Below are 16,541 nucleotides of genomic sequence, written 5' to 3'. Positions count from 1 at the left end.
ATCTCATTGTTCTTTATTCCTCAAATATAGATGTTTACACTGTAAGGCTTTTATTCAGTAAACCACTTAATCTGTCCTTTCCTCCTGGTATTCAACACTTTCTAATTCCTTTAACAATCCTGTGCCTGTCTTATTTAGTCTGCAAACTTTGGGTGAGCAGGGGAATGCGGGTGGGTGGTAATGAGGCAAATACAGTCAAATTAAACCTTCCACCCAGGGCTTTACATCTAAAATACATTTATAAGGTTTACCTTTGCATTTGTAATTAACATAATGAAGCTGGGAATAAGGAATATATATTAAAGATGCTTTGTAAGTCTCTTAAGGTAATACATGTCCCCACCTAGATCAAATTTGCAGAAACAAAATGCACATTTCTACTGAATTTTATTGCATTTCTTTGGTGACAGTTTAGTGGCTACATGAAAGGCATATAATAGCTATGCTTATTTCTGGAATGACTGACACCCTTCATCTTCTTATAAATATCTCTATAGAAGTCTCCAGTATGCCATTAACAGTAGCATAACAATAGGGATCCTCTAGCAACAAGGAGAAAGCCTCATCCACAAACATAATCTCTTTTCCTTTAAACCACTATTCAATGGGCCACATTATTTCTTTTGTATTTTTTTTCCATCAGTCATTCCTAACTTAACCTTGAGATCTGTTCAGTTGCATGTTCCTTTTCACTTCCCCCATCAGGACCAGGGATCATTATTCTATCTGAATACTTCTCCGCAGTACTAATAGCTTCCCAAATGCCATCAGGCACCTCTTCTGGTTAGGTGACAAGAGAGAAGCTTTTGTGCCCTGCCAGTTATCATGATTTCCCATTGATTAGCAAGAAACGGTGACTCCTTAAAGATCACGATCAAATCTGGGCTTCACGATTCTGTGTATAGATCTCTACTCCTAAGGCAGGACTAGTCAGTATGACTAGGTATCCATAATCTGTGAATTACCACCATTATCAAAACAAGTAATTGTTTTTAGGTTAACCTCCCATTTAGATTAAACCCCTCAACAGGGTAAACTAAAATGTAAGAAGCACTATTATTTAAACAAATAAATGTTAGAGCCTTTTAATTTTATACTCTGTCAATACACCAGGCAAATTCATCGACTCAGGTAATAACCCCAAAAGTCGAGGCCCCATTAACATTGCCCTTATTCACTTCTTTTTTTAGAGCCACCTGCAGTAGACCTATTTTCTAAGGCCTACAAAAAACACTCAACTCATAATTACATCTTTCAGTGGACATAGATATAGCTGAATTAACCCTCCTCAAACCTCATTAGAGTGAATTGCCTACCCTTCCACCAATGCTTTGCAAAATGGACTGTGAATTTCACCTCCACTATTCGAAAGAAGTGGCAGTAACAAGTAAAAATGTCGAAAAGAATGGCAGAAAGAGCAAAGAAATGCAAACAGGCCAAAAAAATAAAATAAACCTGACTCATATTTGCCTAAATGCTGCCTCTTTTTATACAGGAAAAAAAAAAAAAACAAAAAAAAACAGTGCTCAAAAAAGTTAAATATTCACATTTGGGCAAAAACTCCAAATGTACAGGTTATGATATGCTTTTAATTACTTAATTTCTGTTTTTTTAGCGTGTGGAAAGACAATCGGGAAGATAACAGCAACACTTGTAGGAGTAAATGCAAGTAATTGGAGGAAACAAGAATCCCCTTAATTAAATGCAGTTTTTAAAAAATACGGAAAACCAAATTCTTCACTTCTTAAATCAGTCTTAACCAGCCCTAAGATGATTTCTGAGCCACTTACAGGTAAAAGAAGGGGGAAAAGTTCAATGACCTTGTAAATTTGGAACTCAAAAACCATAGTGGTGTGGTAATCTGCATAGCCTCAGGGTAATTACAGAAAAACACTGGTCTGGGAATTGCTTTTTTTGGAAAATTACCATGAGGTAGGGGAAAAGGAGGAAAAAAAAAATGGAAAAATTGGGAGAGACTGCCAAGTGCTAAGATACCAAAAGGGAACCCAAACGATGAGACATACAAGCTCGTCTGCCCCTCCTGTCACGCAAACAACTTCTTAGCATCCTTAGGTAAAAAGAAAAATAGTCATTTTGCACAGGCGTTAGCTGAATGTTCGAGAGTTGGATGAATGGGGAAGACTTGTTATACACCTAGTGGTGGGTGGATTTCACCAGGCTGCAGCCTCCACACAGCTTTTCTTTGCTGCACTGCAGAGGCGCCATCTTCTCCGTCTTAATCTTCACTCAATTCAATCCTTTTATCTGCACCCTAAAAAAAAGACCCTGAGGACCCTCCCCGGCAGCCCGCGCCCCCAGGGGGACTAAACCAGACTGCCCAGCGCTGCCAGGGAAGAGACCGCGCCTTAATCAGACAAACGCCTCCTTTGATGCACTGGAGGGGAGAAGAGCTCGCGCCTCCCCTCCGCCCGCCACTGCCCTAATCAGACGCACACCCCACTGTCCGCGAATTTCTCCCCAAGGACTTTCCAGCCCGACACAGAATTAGCAAGCCCCGGAGGTGACGAGGAGTGGCCGTGGAGGGCCCCCCGAGGCTCCGCCAAAGCGGCCCCAGCAGCGCCCCAGCCCCCTCTGGGACAGACGCGCAGCTCCGGGAAGGGAGTCGGGCGGGAGCCTCGGTGGCGCACAGACCCAGGCGGCTGGCTCAGCCACCGCGCCCCGGGCTGGCGAGGGCGGGGTGTCGCGGCTTTTGTTCCCGGGAACCTTCTCCCTCTCCGGAAGGAGCTGAAGGTGCGGAGCGAACGCCAGGGCCGTCCAGGCTTTGGGGAAGGTGCGAGGTGGCCGTGGGTCTTCGACCCCTCCCATCTCTCTCAACTTACACAAAAGGGAGACGCAGAATGTACAAAGTTTGCCTAGGGAAGGTGGTGCGCGACCCTCCTGGGGTCGCACTGAGGCGGCCGCGGCGAGCGGCCGCCAAAGGGAAGGAGCGAGAGGTCGGGCAGGGAAGAGGTGCTGGGGATAAGAAGAGAAGGTGAAACGGGGCAGAAAAGGCAAAGGGAAAGGGGGGCTGCTTCCCGAGCTGTCCCGGCTCCTCCTCCCCAGGGCCGGAAAGAAGGAAGGGCACCGATCAGGAGCCGAGGACGGGATCCAGGGACGCTGCGTTTTCGGTTTTCCCCACGTGCTCCGTCCCCCTTCCCCCCCACCCCCCATCTGGAAGTCTCTCGCCTCTCCCCCAGCCCCCGCCCGCGAGGCAGGGACTGAGTCAGGGTCAGAGCTCAGGATCGCCTCCACCCCTCCTCTCCCACAACCGCCGCGGACCCCGGGAGCCCGACGCCTCGCGAGCTCCCTCTCCGCCGGCCGGAGCGCGCGTTCCCGGGCCAGGGCTGGGCCGGAGGCGCGGATGCGCAGGGCACCCGCAAGCGGGGGCGTGGGACGTGGAGGGGAAGAGGGGTTCCCTGGACTGCCCCCGGCTTCTTCGGATTAAAGATTTAGGGGCATGGGATTCCCACCGCAGCCCCCACCCCCAATTCCGAGGCGCGGCACCCACCTCCAACGCCCGAGCCGTCCAGGCGGCCAGTAGGACCAGTGCCAAAGCAGGCAGCATCGCGACCCTGCGCGGGGCACCGAGCGCGCTGCTGTGCGAGTGGGATCCGCCGCGCCCTGGCTCCGCCGGTGCCGTCGCCGCCGCCGTCTCCGATGGCCCCCGCGCCCGCGCCGCTCCGGCTGCTCTCTCCAGCCGCTGCCGAGGAAACTGACGGAGCTGGAGCGCGGCGGCTGGGCTCGGAGCCCGGCGAGTCAGCTGATCCAGCCCGCCCCGTTCGGCACCCGAGAGGGACCCCTAGCGGAGCCGCCGGGGAGCTGCGCGCGCTCGGGCCGGGAGGGGCCCGCGCCCCCGGCGCCCACAGGTGCGGCGGCCTCCGCTCCTGCGCGCCCCGCCCCGGCCGCCGGCCGCCGGCCCCCGGGGCCTCCGCGAGCCGGAGCGAGAGTCTGGGGCCGGGAGAGGACCGGTGCAGGATCAGGGAAAGGTGAGTCGTAGGACGTTCGGGCTCCAGAAAAGTCGGGAGCGCTCGCCGCTCGTCCCCGTGAGCTTGACTCATCCGACCCCGCAGGCCTCTCAGGGATGTCGTATAAAGGGCTGCTGCTGGGGTGTGTTTTTATCCGCATTTGGTTGGGGTTTTTTTGTTTTTTTTTTTTGTCTTGGTTTGCGGGGGGGGGGGGGGGGGGGGGGGGGGGGGGAGGGGGGGAGGCGTTTCTGGAAGAGACCAGGAACCGGACAAGCTGAAAGGAAACAGGAATTTCTTTGCTTGTTGAGAGAGTAAAAGCTTAATATACATATATATATATATATATATATATATATATATATATATATATATTTTCCCGTCAAAAGCAGCCGGGAGCAACCTGGCATATCTATCTTTAGAACAAACCAAAGGAGAAAGGCCCTGGACCTGGTGAACGAGGGGGCGACCTATTTACTTCTCCTTGAAGGAAGGGTTTAAGAAAAAAGTTTTGCTTATTTGTTGGGTGTTTTTGGTTTTTGTTTGGGGAAGGGAACAACCAGCAGGGTTTTTTGTTGCTGTTTTGGGGGGGGGGGGTTGTCACATCCATCTGAGACCAGGGTGAAGTGAAAGGTCAGCGGGAAAGGATTTGGAGAGAGGATTCCTATTAGACCCCCATGACTGAGAACTCCTGACCTCAAACTCTGTCCTTGTTCTCCATTGTGTCTGCCCTAGATGACAGAAATGAACCTGCTGGGAAGCCACGGTCTCCTAGATTAGACACAAGCCGTCCAATTCCCGGTTAGTGTTGAGCTGGGCTAGAATGGTCTAGAACTGCCCAGCCGTATTCCCTGCTCTTGACCTGAAGGAGCAGAAGTCGCTAAGCCACGGTCCACTGTGGTGCTGAGTGGGAGGGAAGCAAGCCACAGACTCTGGCCCCTGGGATCAAGGCTCAGCCTGGAGGATGCTGGCTTCCTTCCTGAGAAGTCAGCATTCAGCTGTCCGCTCCCCCGAATGTTGTCTTCCACCATTCCCCCTTCCAGGCCTCCAGTCTGACCCCTGGATTCCTTTGCCCCCTGTTCTTGGAAGGTCTCCAGCAAATAGTAGCAAATACTTGTTATAGTGCAATATTTGTTTACATGCTCTATATTCTATGCTACCTACAAAAGCCAGCGAGGCCCTTGCTGTTATTCCCAGTGATAAGTTCGGGAGCTGCCTAAGCAAATCCTGAGAGCAAATAACACGCGTTTACCCACCACCCCAATTCCCTGTTCTCCCTAGGTTGGTATGAACAGTTGAAAGCCTCTGAATGCAAAAAGGAGCGTCACTCCGAGATGGAGAGGGAACAGGGCCAGTTAGAAATTGTGCAGAGTGCACTGCAAAACGAAAAGGTGGGACCCTTTGTTCCAAAATGAAATATTTTAAGGCGGCGACAGCAGAACATTAAACCAATCACCAGGCCCCGGGTCGTGCAGATCACGTGCCCATGAAGCCAGTCCTAGAGAGGAGGAAGCAATTTTTTAGGAATACAGGATGTTATTAAGCACAGATTCAAAAATACAGAGGTGGGGTTATAATCTGTAAAAATAAAAAGTTCTCAGGTTTAGTATTTGCTCTTTCCCCTGTTGAAATTCACCCCACTCACCCATCCCTTGGACAAGATGTTCCCCTGGGAAAGAGGGTGAGGTCCTGACTGTGTCAGAATGATGGACTTTCTTTACATTTTCCCCTGTTCTATCACTACTCAGAGATCCTGATGGCTTTTACTTTCCAGCAACTCTCTCTGTTCTGCATTTAATGTCATTTCCTGCCCCGACATGCCTTCTGGATCCCCTGAGCAGGAAATACAAGAACATCCCTAGCCACAAGAACACGGGAGAGCTGTGGAAGGGACTGACCACCCATTGGCAGGAAAGTCTGCAACACCATTCTGAGGCTTAAATGCCTCGGCTTGGGAGAGGTTCACTTGCTCTTCAGGCATGCATTCTGTCTTTGGGCTGTTCTAGTTACTAGAAAGTTCTTGCCCCATTTGAAGCACACATTCCTTGGGGGCACCTGGGTGGCTCAGTGGTTTAAGCATCCCATTCTAGGTCTTGGCTATGGTCATGATCTCACAGTTCCGTGAGTTTGAGCCCCACATTGAGTTCCATGCACCATGCTGACATTATGGAGCCTGCTTGAGATTCTCTCTCTGTCTCACTCTCTCTGCCTCCTCCCCAGCTTGTTCTCTCTCCTCTCTCTCTCAAAGTAAATAAACTTAAAAAAAAAAAGTTAAAGATAAAGCCCACATTCCTTTCCTTAACATTTTTTTTAACATTTATTCATTTTTGAGAGACATAGACAGTGTGAGTGGGCGTGGGGGAGGGGCCACATTGCTTTCCTTAAAAAAATTTTTTTTAACATTTATTCATTTTTGAGAGACAGAGACAGAATGTGAGGGGGTTGGGGGGGGGGGCAGAGAGAGAGAGAGAGAGAGGGAGACACAGAATCTGAAGCAGGCTCCGGGCTCTGAGCTGTCAGCACAGAGCCTGACACGGGGCTCGAACTCACCGACTGAGAGATCACAACCTGAGCTGACGTCAGGTGCTTAACCGACTGAGCCAGCCAGGCATCTCTCACATTCATCTCCTTTAACCTCCACTTAGCTGTCCTTTCTGTACCCCCATATCCGGGCCAAACTAGTCTTTTCCACACCACAGAGCTTCACGTATTTGCCAACTGTTTTCGCGCCGCTTCTGCCTCCAGTGTCCTCTCTTCACAGAGTAACCGAAGCGCTTCTTTGAACAGTTGTGCAAACTGCATGGGTTCTGGTGCCTCCCATCCTCTGGCCATTGTCCTCTGAGCATGTGCTGGTTGTCCCCGTCTTTTCCTAGTGCTCTGGGAGTGCGGTGAGCACTGCAGCGTGGAGTAGTCGGCTGCCGCCTCAGTCTGCAGGCTAGCGTGGCCTTTGACTTTGTGGATTCACACTGGTCACGTTCACTACCAAACCTCCCAAATGTATTTCGTGAATAGTGTTGCCGTTGTGCGTTTAAGGTGTTATCTGCGCCCTGCAAATATCACCGAAAGCAAGCTCCAGAGAAGCTGGAAGTTGGGTGCTGTGTTCGTTTCATACGGCTGCCATGATAAAGTAGCCCAGCGTGGGTGGCTTAACAACAGAAATTTGGTCTCTCATGATTCTGGAATCTAATAGGCCATGATCAAGCTGTCGGCAGGGTTGGTTTCTTCTGTGATGGCACTGTGACGTATTTGAGAGTTTCACATGCCTGTTAACTTGTCTTCCCTTCTGAAACCTCATGCTGATTCCTTTTTGTAAACCAGAAGGAGGTCTTGAATTGTATTCTCACTCATCTTTTTCTACCTTCCCAAAGACAAAAGGACATTATTATTGCCTTGACTTGACCGCAGTCTTCAATATCTACAGAAGTCTAAACTGTAAATAGCATTGAAACTTTTCACCATAAAATGTTTTCTCCCAATGATGAGTGCAGCTTTCATTCATAGTGAGATTTTTTTTTCTTCTTTCTAACGAATAGATGTAAAGAAAATCTTAAGTGGATAATTACCATTTAGCATACCTACATTTAACTCCACATATCTAATAGGCCTGCACGAAGACAGAGGGTGAGACATTTCACTTGCCGTTTTTCTTCAGTTACGATTCATTCATGGGCCTTTACTTCACTATGGCATCCATGAAGTGTTCATATATCTTCAACCAATACAATACTTTTTTTTTTTTAGTTTTTGTATTTATTTTGAGAGAGAGAGAGAGAGAGAGAGAGAGAGAGAATCCCAAACAGGCTCCGCACCGTCAGTGCAGAGCCCAGCATGGGGCCTAAACTCATGAACCGGGAGATCATGACAGGAGCCCAAATCAAGAGTTGGATGCTTTAGCCAACTGAGCCACCCAGGCGCCCCATACAATACTTTTAAAATTAGCTCTTGGGTGGAGGTAAGAAGCGTAAAATCAATCCAGTAGCAGGAAGGCTTAATGGAGACTGGATGAAAATTACACCAATTTATTTCTTCAGAGAATTTTAATTGGGCAGCAATAAGTGATGGTGGAAAAGGACTCGGGCTTTGAGAAATCTTGACTACTATGTATTGTTACTGAAAATAGTAACTGAAGCTACCAGAGCCTCCATTACTGAAAATCCCCCCTTGTCAGGTGGTGTGGTGCCGAACTCAGAAGGCGCTTAACACAGTGCCTGCTTTATAATAGAAAGCAGTTCTCTTTTCTTGAAAGAACAGGAATTTACATTAGCTGTCATTTAGTGACAAGGATAGTCTTAATTTGACCTTGCATCGACCTTGCCAGGGATGGTCAGTTGGCACAGTAACTGTCAGGCCAGGGCTACTTAGGTGGATCCCTGAGTAATGCTCTGCCGATAAACATCCCAAATTCGTGAGTGATTTACTTTTTTAAAACACATAAATGAGAGCAGATTCAAGGTGACTCTTTTATCAGCCTATTCGTTTGTATTCCAATATGCTTTCTTGAGTGGGGGAGAAAGGGACAGAGCTGTAGGACTACGGGATATGCTAAGAATTAGGCAAAACTTTGACCCCTCCCAAGGGCACATGGCAGGTATGTGAAAGATATGCATCTTGGTTTGCAGATGGAAAGGCTTGGAAAGGCTGCTTGGCAGAGGTGCTGAGAGGATTTCACAGGACAGGCTGCCTCCTGCAGAATGGAGGGGAAGAGGAATAACTTCCCAGAGTACCTGCCAGAAACCACAGCTCGCGGTGGCCTGGGGCCATTGCCAGCCCCTACAGGTGACAGACTTTGAAGCTGAGGGATGTTCTGCTGCAAGGTATTGAAGACCTCTTTGTCTCCACACGAATCATACTTAGAGATTGCCCTTTACGTTCGCCTCCTTAAGGACAGAGAAGCTCTAGAATCTTTGATAAGTAACTCAACTTTCAAAATCCTAGCAAAGGCTATTGCCAGAGAAGTGTTACCTAACCCTAAAATGATTGGGAAGATTCCAGGCAGATATGCTTTAAGTATTCATGAACACCTTTGGTCAATAAACAACATCCTGAATGACAGAACACTCAAACCAACCAACAAATAAATGACAACTTCACAAGCACTCCATATACAGCTTTTGTCCTGAAACAAACACCTTACTTTGCTGTAGCCCCCAAATGTCCCATGGGATTTTTGTTCCCATTAAAGTATATATAACTACTGAGAATGAAAGTGTTTAGCATTGATGGATCAATCAAGTATTTTTACGCTTCCATTGTGGGAAGGAGGAAAACCTGATACATTCACTCCGCTTAAAAAACTTTATGTTTATGTGAGAAAACTATCTGGGAGGAAAAAGACAAAGCGAATGGTGATTCTAGTTAACAACACTGTATTGTATACTTGAAAGTGGCTAAGAGTGTCTATGTTAAAAGTTCTCATCACAAGGGGAAAAAATGTTGTAATTATGGTAGTGAGGGATGTTAACTAAACTTACCGTGGTAATCAGTTTCACAATATATACATATATCCTCAGGTTGTACACTTAACACTAATACGTTGTTATATGTCGATTACATCTCAACTTAAAAAAAATAACAGGCATACTAGAGTGGGAAACTTAACATCAGTAAGTACAACTTGGTATAACGTCTGTGTGTGTATATATATATGAATGTGTCAGAAGAAAATTAGAGTCATAAATCTATAGCCCTTGAAAGGGTTGATCGGGGGCGCCTGGATGGTTCAGTTGGTTAAGAGTCCCATTCTTGATTTGGGCCCAGGTTGATCTCGCAGTTCATGCGTTCGAACCCCACATCGGGGTCCTTGCTGACAGTGTGGAGCCTGCTTGTGATTCTCTCTCTCCCTCTCTCTCTCTCTGCCCCTCCCCCATTCATGCTCTCTGTCTCTCAGACAAATAAACTTAAAAAAAGGAAAGGGTTAATCAGGGACATCAGGAAGAGGGTTTTTTTGCAGGGGATTTGATACTAACAATAAAAAGAAAAGAAAAGGGGGTGAGAGGGAGGATATTCTAAGGAAGAACCATGTAAATGCATCTAGAAGGTTCATGATGGGGCTGGTAATTGGGACTGAGGTGTGGGGGGAACATGTTAATGTTTGAGGAGCGAGGAATTTAGGTCAGCTGGAATGGGCAGCAGTGAGCTAATACTGCTCACTACAGGTTCCTAATCAGTCTGGCATTTTCTCATTATTTCTAGAAAAAGGTTTGTCAGTGGGCAAGGTGTAGGGAAATTTGGAGGGTGAAAAAGTTGGAATCGATTGGGAAAAATAGGGAGAATTGCCAGAAGTTTCAGGGATGACCATGGATGAAATCTGTAAAAAGTTTGTGAAAAATCATTGTAGGACACTTCATTACTAATAAGAACAAAGGATTATTGTGTGCCAGGCTGAGGAATTTACATGCAGGATCTCACTGAATACTTGTGAGTTGTGTTGGGTTAACCTCCCATGTCACAGACGAGGAGGTGACAGAGGTTAACAGAACCAGAAAGGGTCAGAGACACCTGGGTGGCTCAGTTGGTTAAACGTCTGGCTCTTGGTTTCAGCTCAGGTCATGGTCTCACAGTTTGTGGGTTCAAGCCCCACATCAGGCTCTGTGCACTTTTAGCACAGAGCCTGCTTGGGATTCTCTCTCTCCCTCTCTCTCTCTCTCTTTCTCTCTCTCTCTCTCTCTGTCCCTACCTCCCTTGTGCCTGCTCGCTTGCTCTCTCTCTCTCTCTCTCTCTCTCTCTCTCCCTCCCTTCCTCCCTCCCTCCCTCCCTCAAAGAGGAGGAAGGATTTGTACTCTGTTCTGTCTCACCTGGACACCATTAATTACATTTTTTTTTTTAGTGAGGGAAATAATAAATAATGACTTTTAGTTTGTTTGGAGGTAGGTATCAGAAGTACATACGATAGGCAGTGACTTGAATATGGTATATGAAGACTGAAGAGTGGCAAATGAGAGATGAATATTGGCCATGTGAGTGTGGCAATTGTCTGTGATGACTGATGGCCTGTCCCCAGCACATGAGCCAAGAACTGTTCAGATGAAGTTACCATAATATTACAAAAAAGCAGAGATGTTTTGTGTTTACTTGTAACAGCCAAATAGTCACTCGGAGATTTGGTATTTGGGAGATGAACCATAAATACTCCTGTGAATACAGTAAGAAGAAGAAGTGAGTTATATTTATATCTCAAGGTTATTTTCCAATACATGAATGAGCTAGAATAATAATTCTTGAAAAATAGAAGAGTAACGTCTTTTAGCACAATTTCCAAACTGTGTACCGTGGAACCCTAGTACAGCAGTATGTTACTAAGTGTTAAATACGTACGTGAAAATAGTTCCATAATTAAAGAAGTTTGAGAAATATTTAATTACACAAAATTAAATATATATTTTTACTTTAGAATGTCTACCACCCTTCAAAATGCTGCTGTGCAATTGGAATTTTATTGCTTTTTGAATTTTGTAGCTCTTTGTACAACATCCCCCTCGCTCCCCTGTTTTTGTTTTTGTTTACTGCATCAACTTCTGGGACCAGTGTTGCCCCAAGCAAATTTTAGGGAACTCTGCTTTGAAGGCATTTTTTTTTGGACTTTTTTTTTAACATCCTTGCAGTAATGAAGGTTTATAGTGTACGTTTTTGTCAAAGTGGATGGGTTCTTTCCACTGAAAGGTGTTTCCACACATGACCTTGAAGATAGATTAATAAAAGAAGAAAGTAGAAATACTAGGCTGACAGACATTGTAAAGTAGGGCATAAGAGATGCCAAAAAAAAAAAAAAAGCATTCTGGAAATTTAAAGTAGGAGTTAAAATGTGTGTTATATGGAGGAGACCGGATTAGAGCCTTTGAATATTTATAATACGAATGTGCGAGTATATGACCAGTGTCTTCCCAGTTTGGGGGAGAAATAGGACAGAATCCAATTCACATTTGAGCCTGCTTCGCTTTAAATTTCCTCATGTGAAAAGAAGGAAGTATTGCTAAGTTTACAAAGATATGCCTCAGGATGAAACCTGAGTTCACTGCGCTGCCTTTAATCTTCCTGGATAGGAGCCCTTAAGAAGTGGCCAGGACCTCTCCATAGATGAGTGAAGACTTTCAGGAAAGAGAATTGAAGGAGACAGCTATTGGATTAATTTTAAGAAGCTTTTGCTGAAATTTCCCATAGAGTATACATGGAAAGTAAAGACACAAGGAGATATAGCTCTCTGGGTCAAAAAAAAAAAAAAAATCCAAATTCCCATACTTTTTCTCCGTTAGTCTTTATTGAAAAATTCATTTACTGCTAATGGTGTCAAGAGGCCCCGTCAGCCCTCATTATTGTACCGAAAAGAAAAATCATGAAAAGGTTTAGGGAGCCCAGTCTGGAAAGGAATGTTGTCATTTCTGTTTTCCAACTATCTGGTAAAAATTGATTCTGTTATCTAAACTTCACAGAGCCAAGGGTCCAGATAACCACCTTGTTCTGGTGAGTCTGTGAAGCCTGGTAAGAGATACTGACTAAATCAAAAGGGGAACAAGGCAGGTCAGTTCCTTTCACAGAGGAAGAATAAAATGAGATGGAAATAAACAGAGGAAACGGTGAAGACACGAGTCTTGGTTTTCAGAGGATTCTAGAGCCCTGGCCTCAACCCTGACCTAAATCTTAGAAAATGTCAAGTTTTTAGTACTAATTTTGGCCTAAGGAAGGAAGCAAGTCATAGGTTTGCTTAAACTCCATTGGAGCGTTTTGGTATCAGCTATCTGGGTGATACTGGGAAATACTTTTTTTTACTCAGATCCTATCAACATTGTTTGGTGCTTTTCCACCCAAATGTCTAAACAAGTCCAAAAGCTGTACGCAGGTTATATCTAGAAGAAGGTAGGGGCGCCTGGGTGGTTTAGTCGGTTTTAGCGTCTGACTCTTGATGTGGGTTCAGGTCATGATCTCCAGGTTGGTGAGATGAAGCACTGCATCGGTCTCTGTGCTGACCGCGCGGGACCTACTTGGAGTTTTCTGTCTTCCTCTGTCTCTGCCCCTTCTCTGCTTTTCCTCTCTCTCAAAATAAACTTTTTTTTTTTTTTAAATAGAAGAATGTAGACCGATATATTAGGAACAGCTGGAGTAACTCAAGTTCTTAATACTGTCTCATTAGTCTCCATAATTTAACACCTAGACAACATCCATGAGAGATTTTTTCAGTCGAGACAAAGGAGCTCCAGCATGCACAGTGAGGTGCATTTGCTCCTAGGCTTACGTTTTTTTGAAATCAGTCTTCAGTGATGATCACTCAGTGTACGCTTTAGTCTCCATGAACCACAACAGCACAACCTTGGGCTTTATTCATCCCTTGGGATTGAGAAGCAGTTCTGTATATAAGTAGCAATTTCATCCTGATTTTTCAAGCTTGGCGCTCTCTCATCTTCCACACACTTGAAGGGAAGATGTTGGCCAGCTGGCCCTGAGGAACCTTATCTTTCATTTATCTGGGAAGGAAGAATCTGATTTAGCCTGGTTTTCCTTTACTCTGAGCATGCCAGGTGCCCCCTCCCTCATCTTGTACTATCCTGTGACCGCTTCACCCATTCATCTCCAGCCCTTTTTCAGTGCCTATAAGTTGAAAAAGAACACAGAATTATAGTGTTTAGAGCTGAAGTGGACGTAGGGCTCATCCAGGCCGAGCCTTCCTCTGTTGAGGGCTTATTGGCACCCCAGAGAAGTGGGGTAACTTGCATCCGGTCCTCTGACTCCTTAGGGGCAAAGCTTGGCCCTGGTGCCCCTGACTTCTCATTCTCATTTCCTCTCGTCTGGCCATCTCGCCAGACCTGAGTCATGAAAGCAGCGAGGCACGGAGGCCAACCATACTTTATAAAGTCATGGTATTTTTCCTCATCTAAGCTTGGTTTATCTTTCTAAAAACTTGGGAGTTGCTGGGGCATCTGGGTGGCTCAGTCGGTTAAGCGTCCAACTTTTGGTTGGCTCACGTCATGATCTCATGGTCTGTAAGTTCAAGCCCTGCATCAGGCTCTGTGCTACAGTGCAGAGCTTGTTTGGGATCCTCTCTCTCTCCCTCTCTCCCTGACTCTCTCTCTCTCTCAAAAATAAATAAATAAACTTAAAAAATAGAAAACAATAAGGACGCCTTGGTGGCTCAGTCAGTTGAGCATCCAACTTTGGTTCAGGTCATGATCTCATGGCTAGTGAGTTTGAGCCCCGCCTTGGGCTCTGTGCTGACAGCTCAAAGCCTGGAGCCTGCTTTGGATTCTGTGTCTCCCTCTCTCTCTCTGCCCCTCTCCTGCTCATGCTTTGTCTCTGTCTCTCTCAAAAATAAATAAACATTAAAAAAAATAAATAACGTAAAAATGAAAAACAATAAAAACTTGGGAGTTGCAGCCCAACGTGGAAATCACCTGTTTGATCCTCCAACGAATGGAGGTCTCCCACCTGCAGTATTCTTGAGACAATTATTTGGTTTCTGCTTTCTTATTATGTTATTAGGAGCTGTCTTCAGGAAACATAAAAACTTCACTAGGATGTTTTTGTTGTTAAATCAAGTTAAAAGTTACCTTTTCTGTGAAAAAAGAGGCAAGAATATACAACGGGGAAAAGACAGTCTCTTCAACAAATGGAGCTGGGAAAACGGGAAGCTACATGCAAAAGAATGAAACTGGACCACTTTATTATACACCACACACAAAAATAAACTCAAAATGGATTAAAGACCTAAATGTGAGACTTGAAATCGTATAAATCCTGGAAGAAAACACAGGCTATAATTTTTTTGACATTGGCAGTAGAAACATTTTTCTAGATATGTCTCCTCAGGCAAGGGAAACAAAAGCACAACTCAGCTATTGGGATTACACCAAAATAAAAAACCTTTCCACAGTGAAGGAAACCACCAACAAGATGACAAGCCACCTGAAGAACGAGAGAAGATATTTGCAGATGATATATCCAATAAGGCGTTAATATCCAAATAATCGGATTACTACAAATAATCCAATTAAAAATGGGCAGAGGACCTGAATAGGCAGTTTTTCCAAGAAGACATACAAATGACCAACAGACACATGAAAAGATGCTCAACATCACTAATCAAGGAAATGAGCAGATCAAAACCACAATGAGATATCACCTCCCACCTATCAGAATGGCCAAAATAAAAAAGACACATTAAGTGTTGGGGAGGAGGTAGAAAAAAAGGAAGCCTCATGCACTTTGGTGGGATTCTTCAAAAAACTAAAAATAGAATACCATATGATCCAGTAATTCTACTACTGTATATTTACGTAAAGAAAATGTCAACGCTAATTCAAAAAGATAGACGCACCCTTCTATTTATTGCAGCATTTATTTGCAAAAGCCAAGATATGAAAACAACTCACGTGTCCAGCCACAGATGAGTGGATAAATATATCGTCTATACCTATATATGATAGAATATGACTCAGCCATAAAAAAGGATGAGATCTTGCCATTTGTGACAACAGGGATGGCCTTAGGGGGCATAATGCTAAGTGAAATAAATCAGAGAAAGTCAAATACCCTATGATTTCACTCCTGTGTGGAATTTAAGAAACAAAACAAAGAAAAGAGACAAACAAAAAAACCAGACTCTTAAATACAGACAACAAATTGATGGTTGCCAGAGGGGAGGTGGGTAGGGGGATGGATGAAAAAAGGTAAAGGGGATTAAGAGTACATTTATCGTGATGAGCACTGAGAAATGTATACAAATGTTGAATCATTATGTTATACGCCTGAAACCAGAAGGCCGCATATTAATTATACATAAATAATAAATTAATTAATTACAATTTACCTTCTCTTCCAGTTTTTAGTCCAATTTCTGCCACGCAGAGTAAAGCTAAATGCAAAGAGTGACTCCACTTTCATCCACAGGACACCCCTTCAGAAGTTTTAAAACACTTCTCCAGCATTCCTTTAGGTGCCTCTTCTCTTCTCACACCTAAATATCTGATTTTCTGAACTGTGGCCTATAGGCTTTGGTTGCCAGATCCCCTTAGTGGCCAGTGATTACATTACTGGACAGCGCCAGCCTAGAACATTCTTATTATCACAGAAAGTTCTGTTGGACAGCCTGAGCTATAGTAATGGGGAAAGGCAGAATATATATGGACGGAGGCTAGATGCAGTGGAGGGATCTTGTGGAAGGTTGTTAGTAATTCTTCCATGTTTTCGCCTAACTAGGCAGCAAGGTCATGGGCTGAGAGTGAGGATGGGGGAAAAGGATATTTCTCTAGCAGATAAAAGATAGTGCATGGACAAAGGAAACATTGTAGGAGTGCTGGACAGCTTTAAATCCACGTTAGGGTAGGCTACGGAGACTAGTCAGCATGCTGTGTGTTTTTCTCCAGCCATGGTCACCAGTACAGACGTGGGGTTGGAGTAGGTGGGAGGTTGACACTGGTTTAATGGGTAGTTCTCAATCCCAGCTGCGCATTAGAACCACTTGGGTGAGCTCTTAAAACATTCAGAAGCTTTATCCCCATGGCAAAGGTTCTGATTGAACATTCTGAAAATGAGTCCCGGGCATTGATTCATTTAAAATTCCCAACATGATTCTAATGCACAGATGTGTTTTAG

General features: G+C 45.1%; 2 protein-coding genes across 9 annotated transcripts in view; one reads left to right on the top strand and one right to left on the bottom strand.

The window, feature by feature from the left end:
• The window catches only part of LOC122491270 (amyloid beta precursor protein), a 279,513-nt gene extending 275,903 nt beyond the window's left edge, over positions 1–3,610 (bottom strand). For all 8 annotated transcript variants that reach the window (XM_043593800.1, XM_043593801.1, XM_043593802.1 and 5 more), the window contains exon 1: positions 3,509–3,610. In XM_043593800.1, coding sequence (XP_043449735.1) covers positions 3,509–3,565 — 57 coding nt within the window. In that variant the 5' untranslated portion in view covers positions 3,566–3,610. The remainder of the gene's footprint in view (positions 1–3,508) is intronic.
• The window catches only part of LOC122490938 (atherin-like), a 97,903-nt gene extending 83,294 nt beyond the window's left edge, over positions 1–14,609 (top strand). The window contains exons 4-7 of the mRNA XM_043593271.1: positions 2,484–2,791; positions 3,476–3,986; positions 8,582–8,776; positions 14,430–14,609. Coding sequence (XP_043449206.1) covers positions 2,484–2,791; positions 3,476–3,986; positions 8,582–8,776; positions 14,430–14,451 — 1,036 coding nt within the window. The 3' untranslated portion in view covers positions 14,452–14,609. The remainder of the gene's footprint in view (positions 1–2,483; positions 2,792–3,475; positions 3,987–8,581; positions 8,777–14,429) is intronic.
• The last annotated feature ends 1,932 nt before the right edge of the window (positions 14,610–16,541 follow it).

The sequence above is a fragment of the Prionailurus bengalensis genome, chromosome C2, assembly GCF_016509475.1.
Source record: "Prionailurus bengalensis isolate Pbe53 chromosome C2, Fcat_Pben_1.1_paternal_pri, whole genome shotgun sequence".
Lineage (NCBI taxonomy): Eukaryota > Metazoa > Chordata > Mammalia > Carnivora > Felidae > Prionailurus > Prionailurus bengalensis.
The sequence above is the reverse complement of the archived record's forward strand: the minus strand, read 5'-3'. Positions and strand labels throughout refer to the sequence as shown.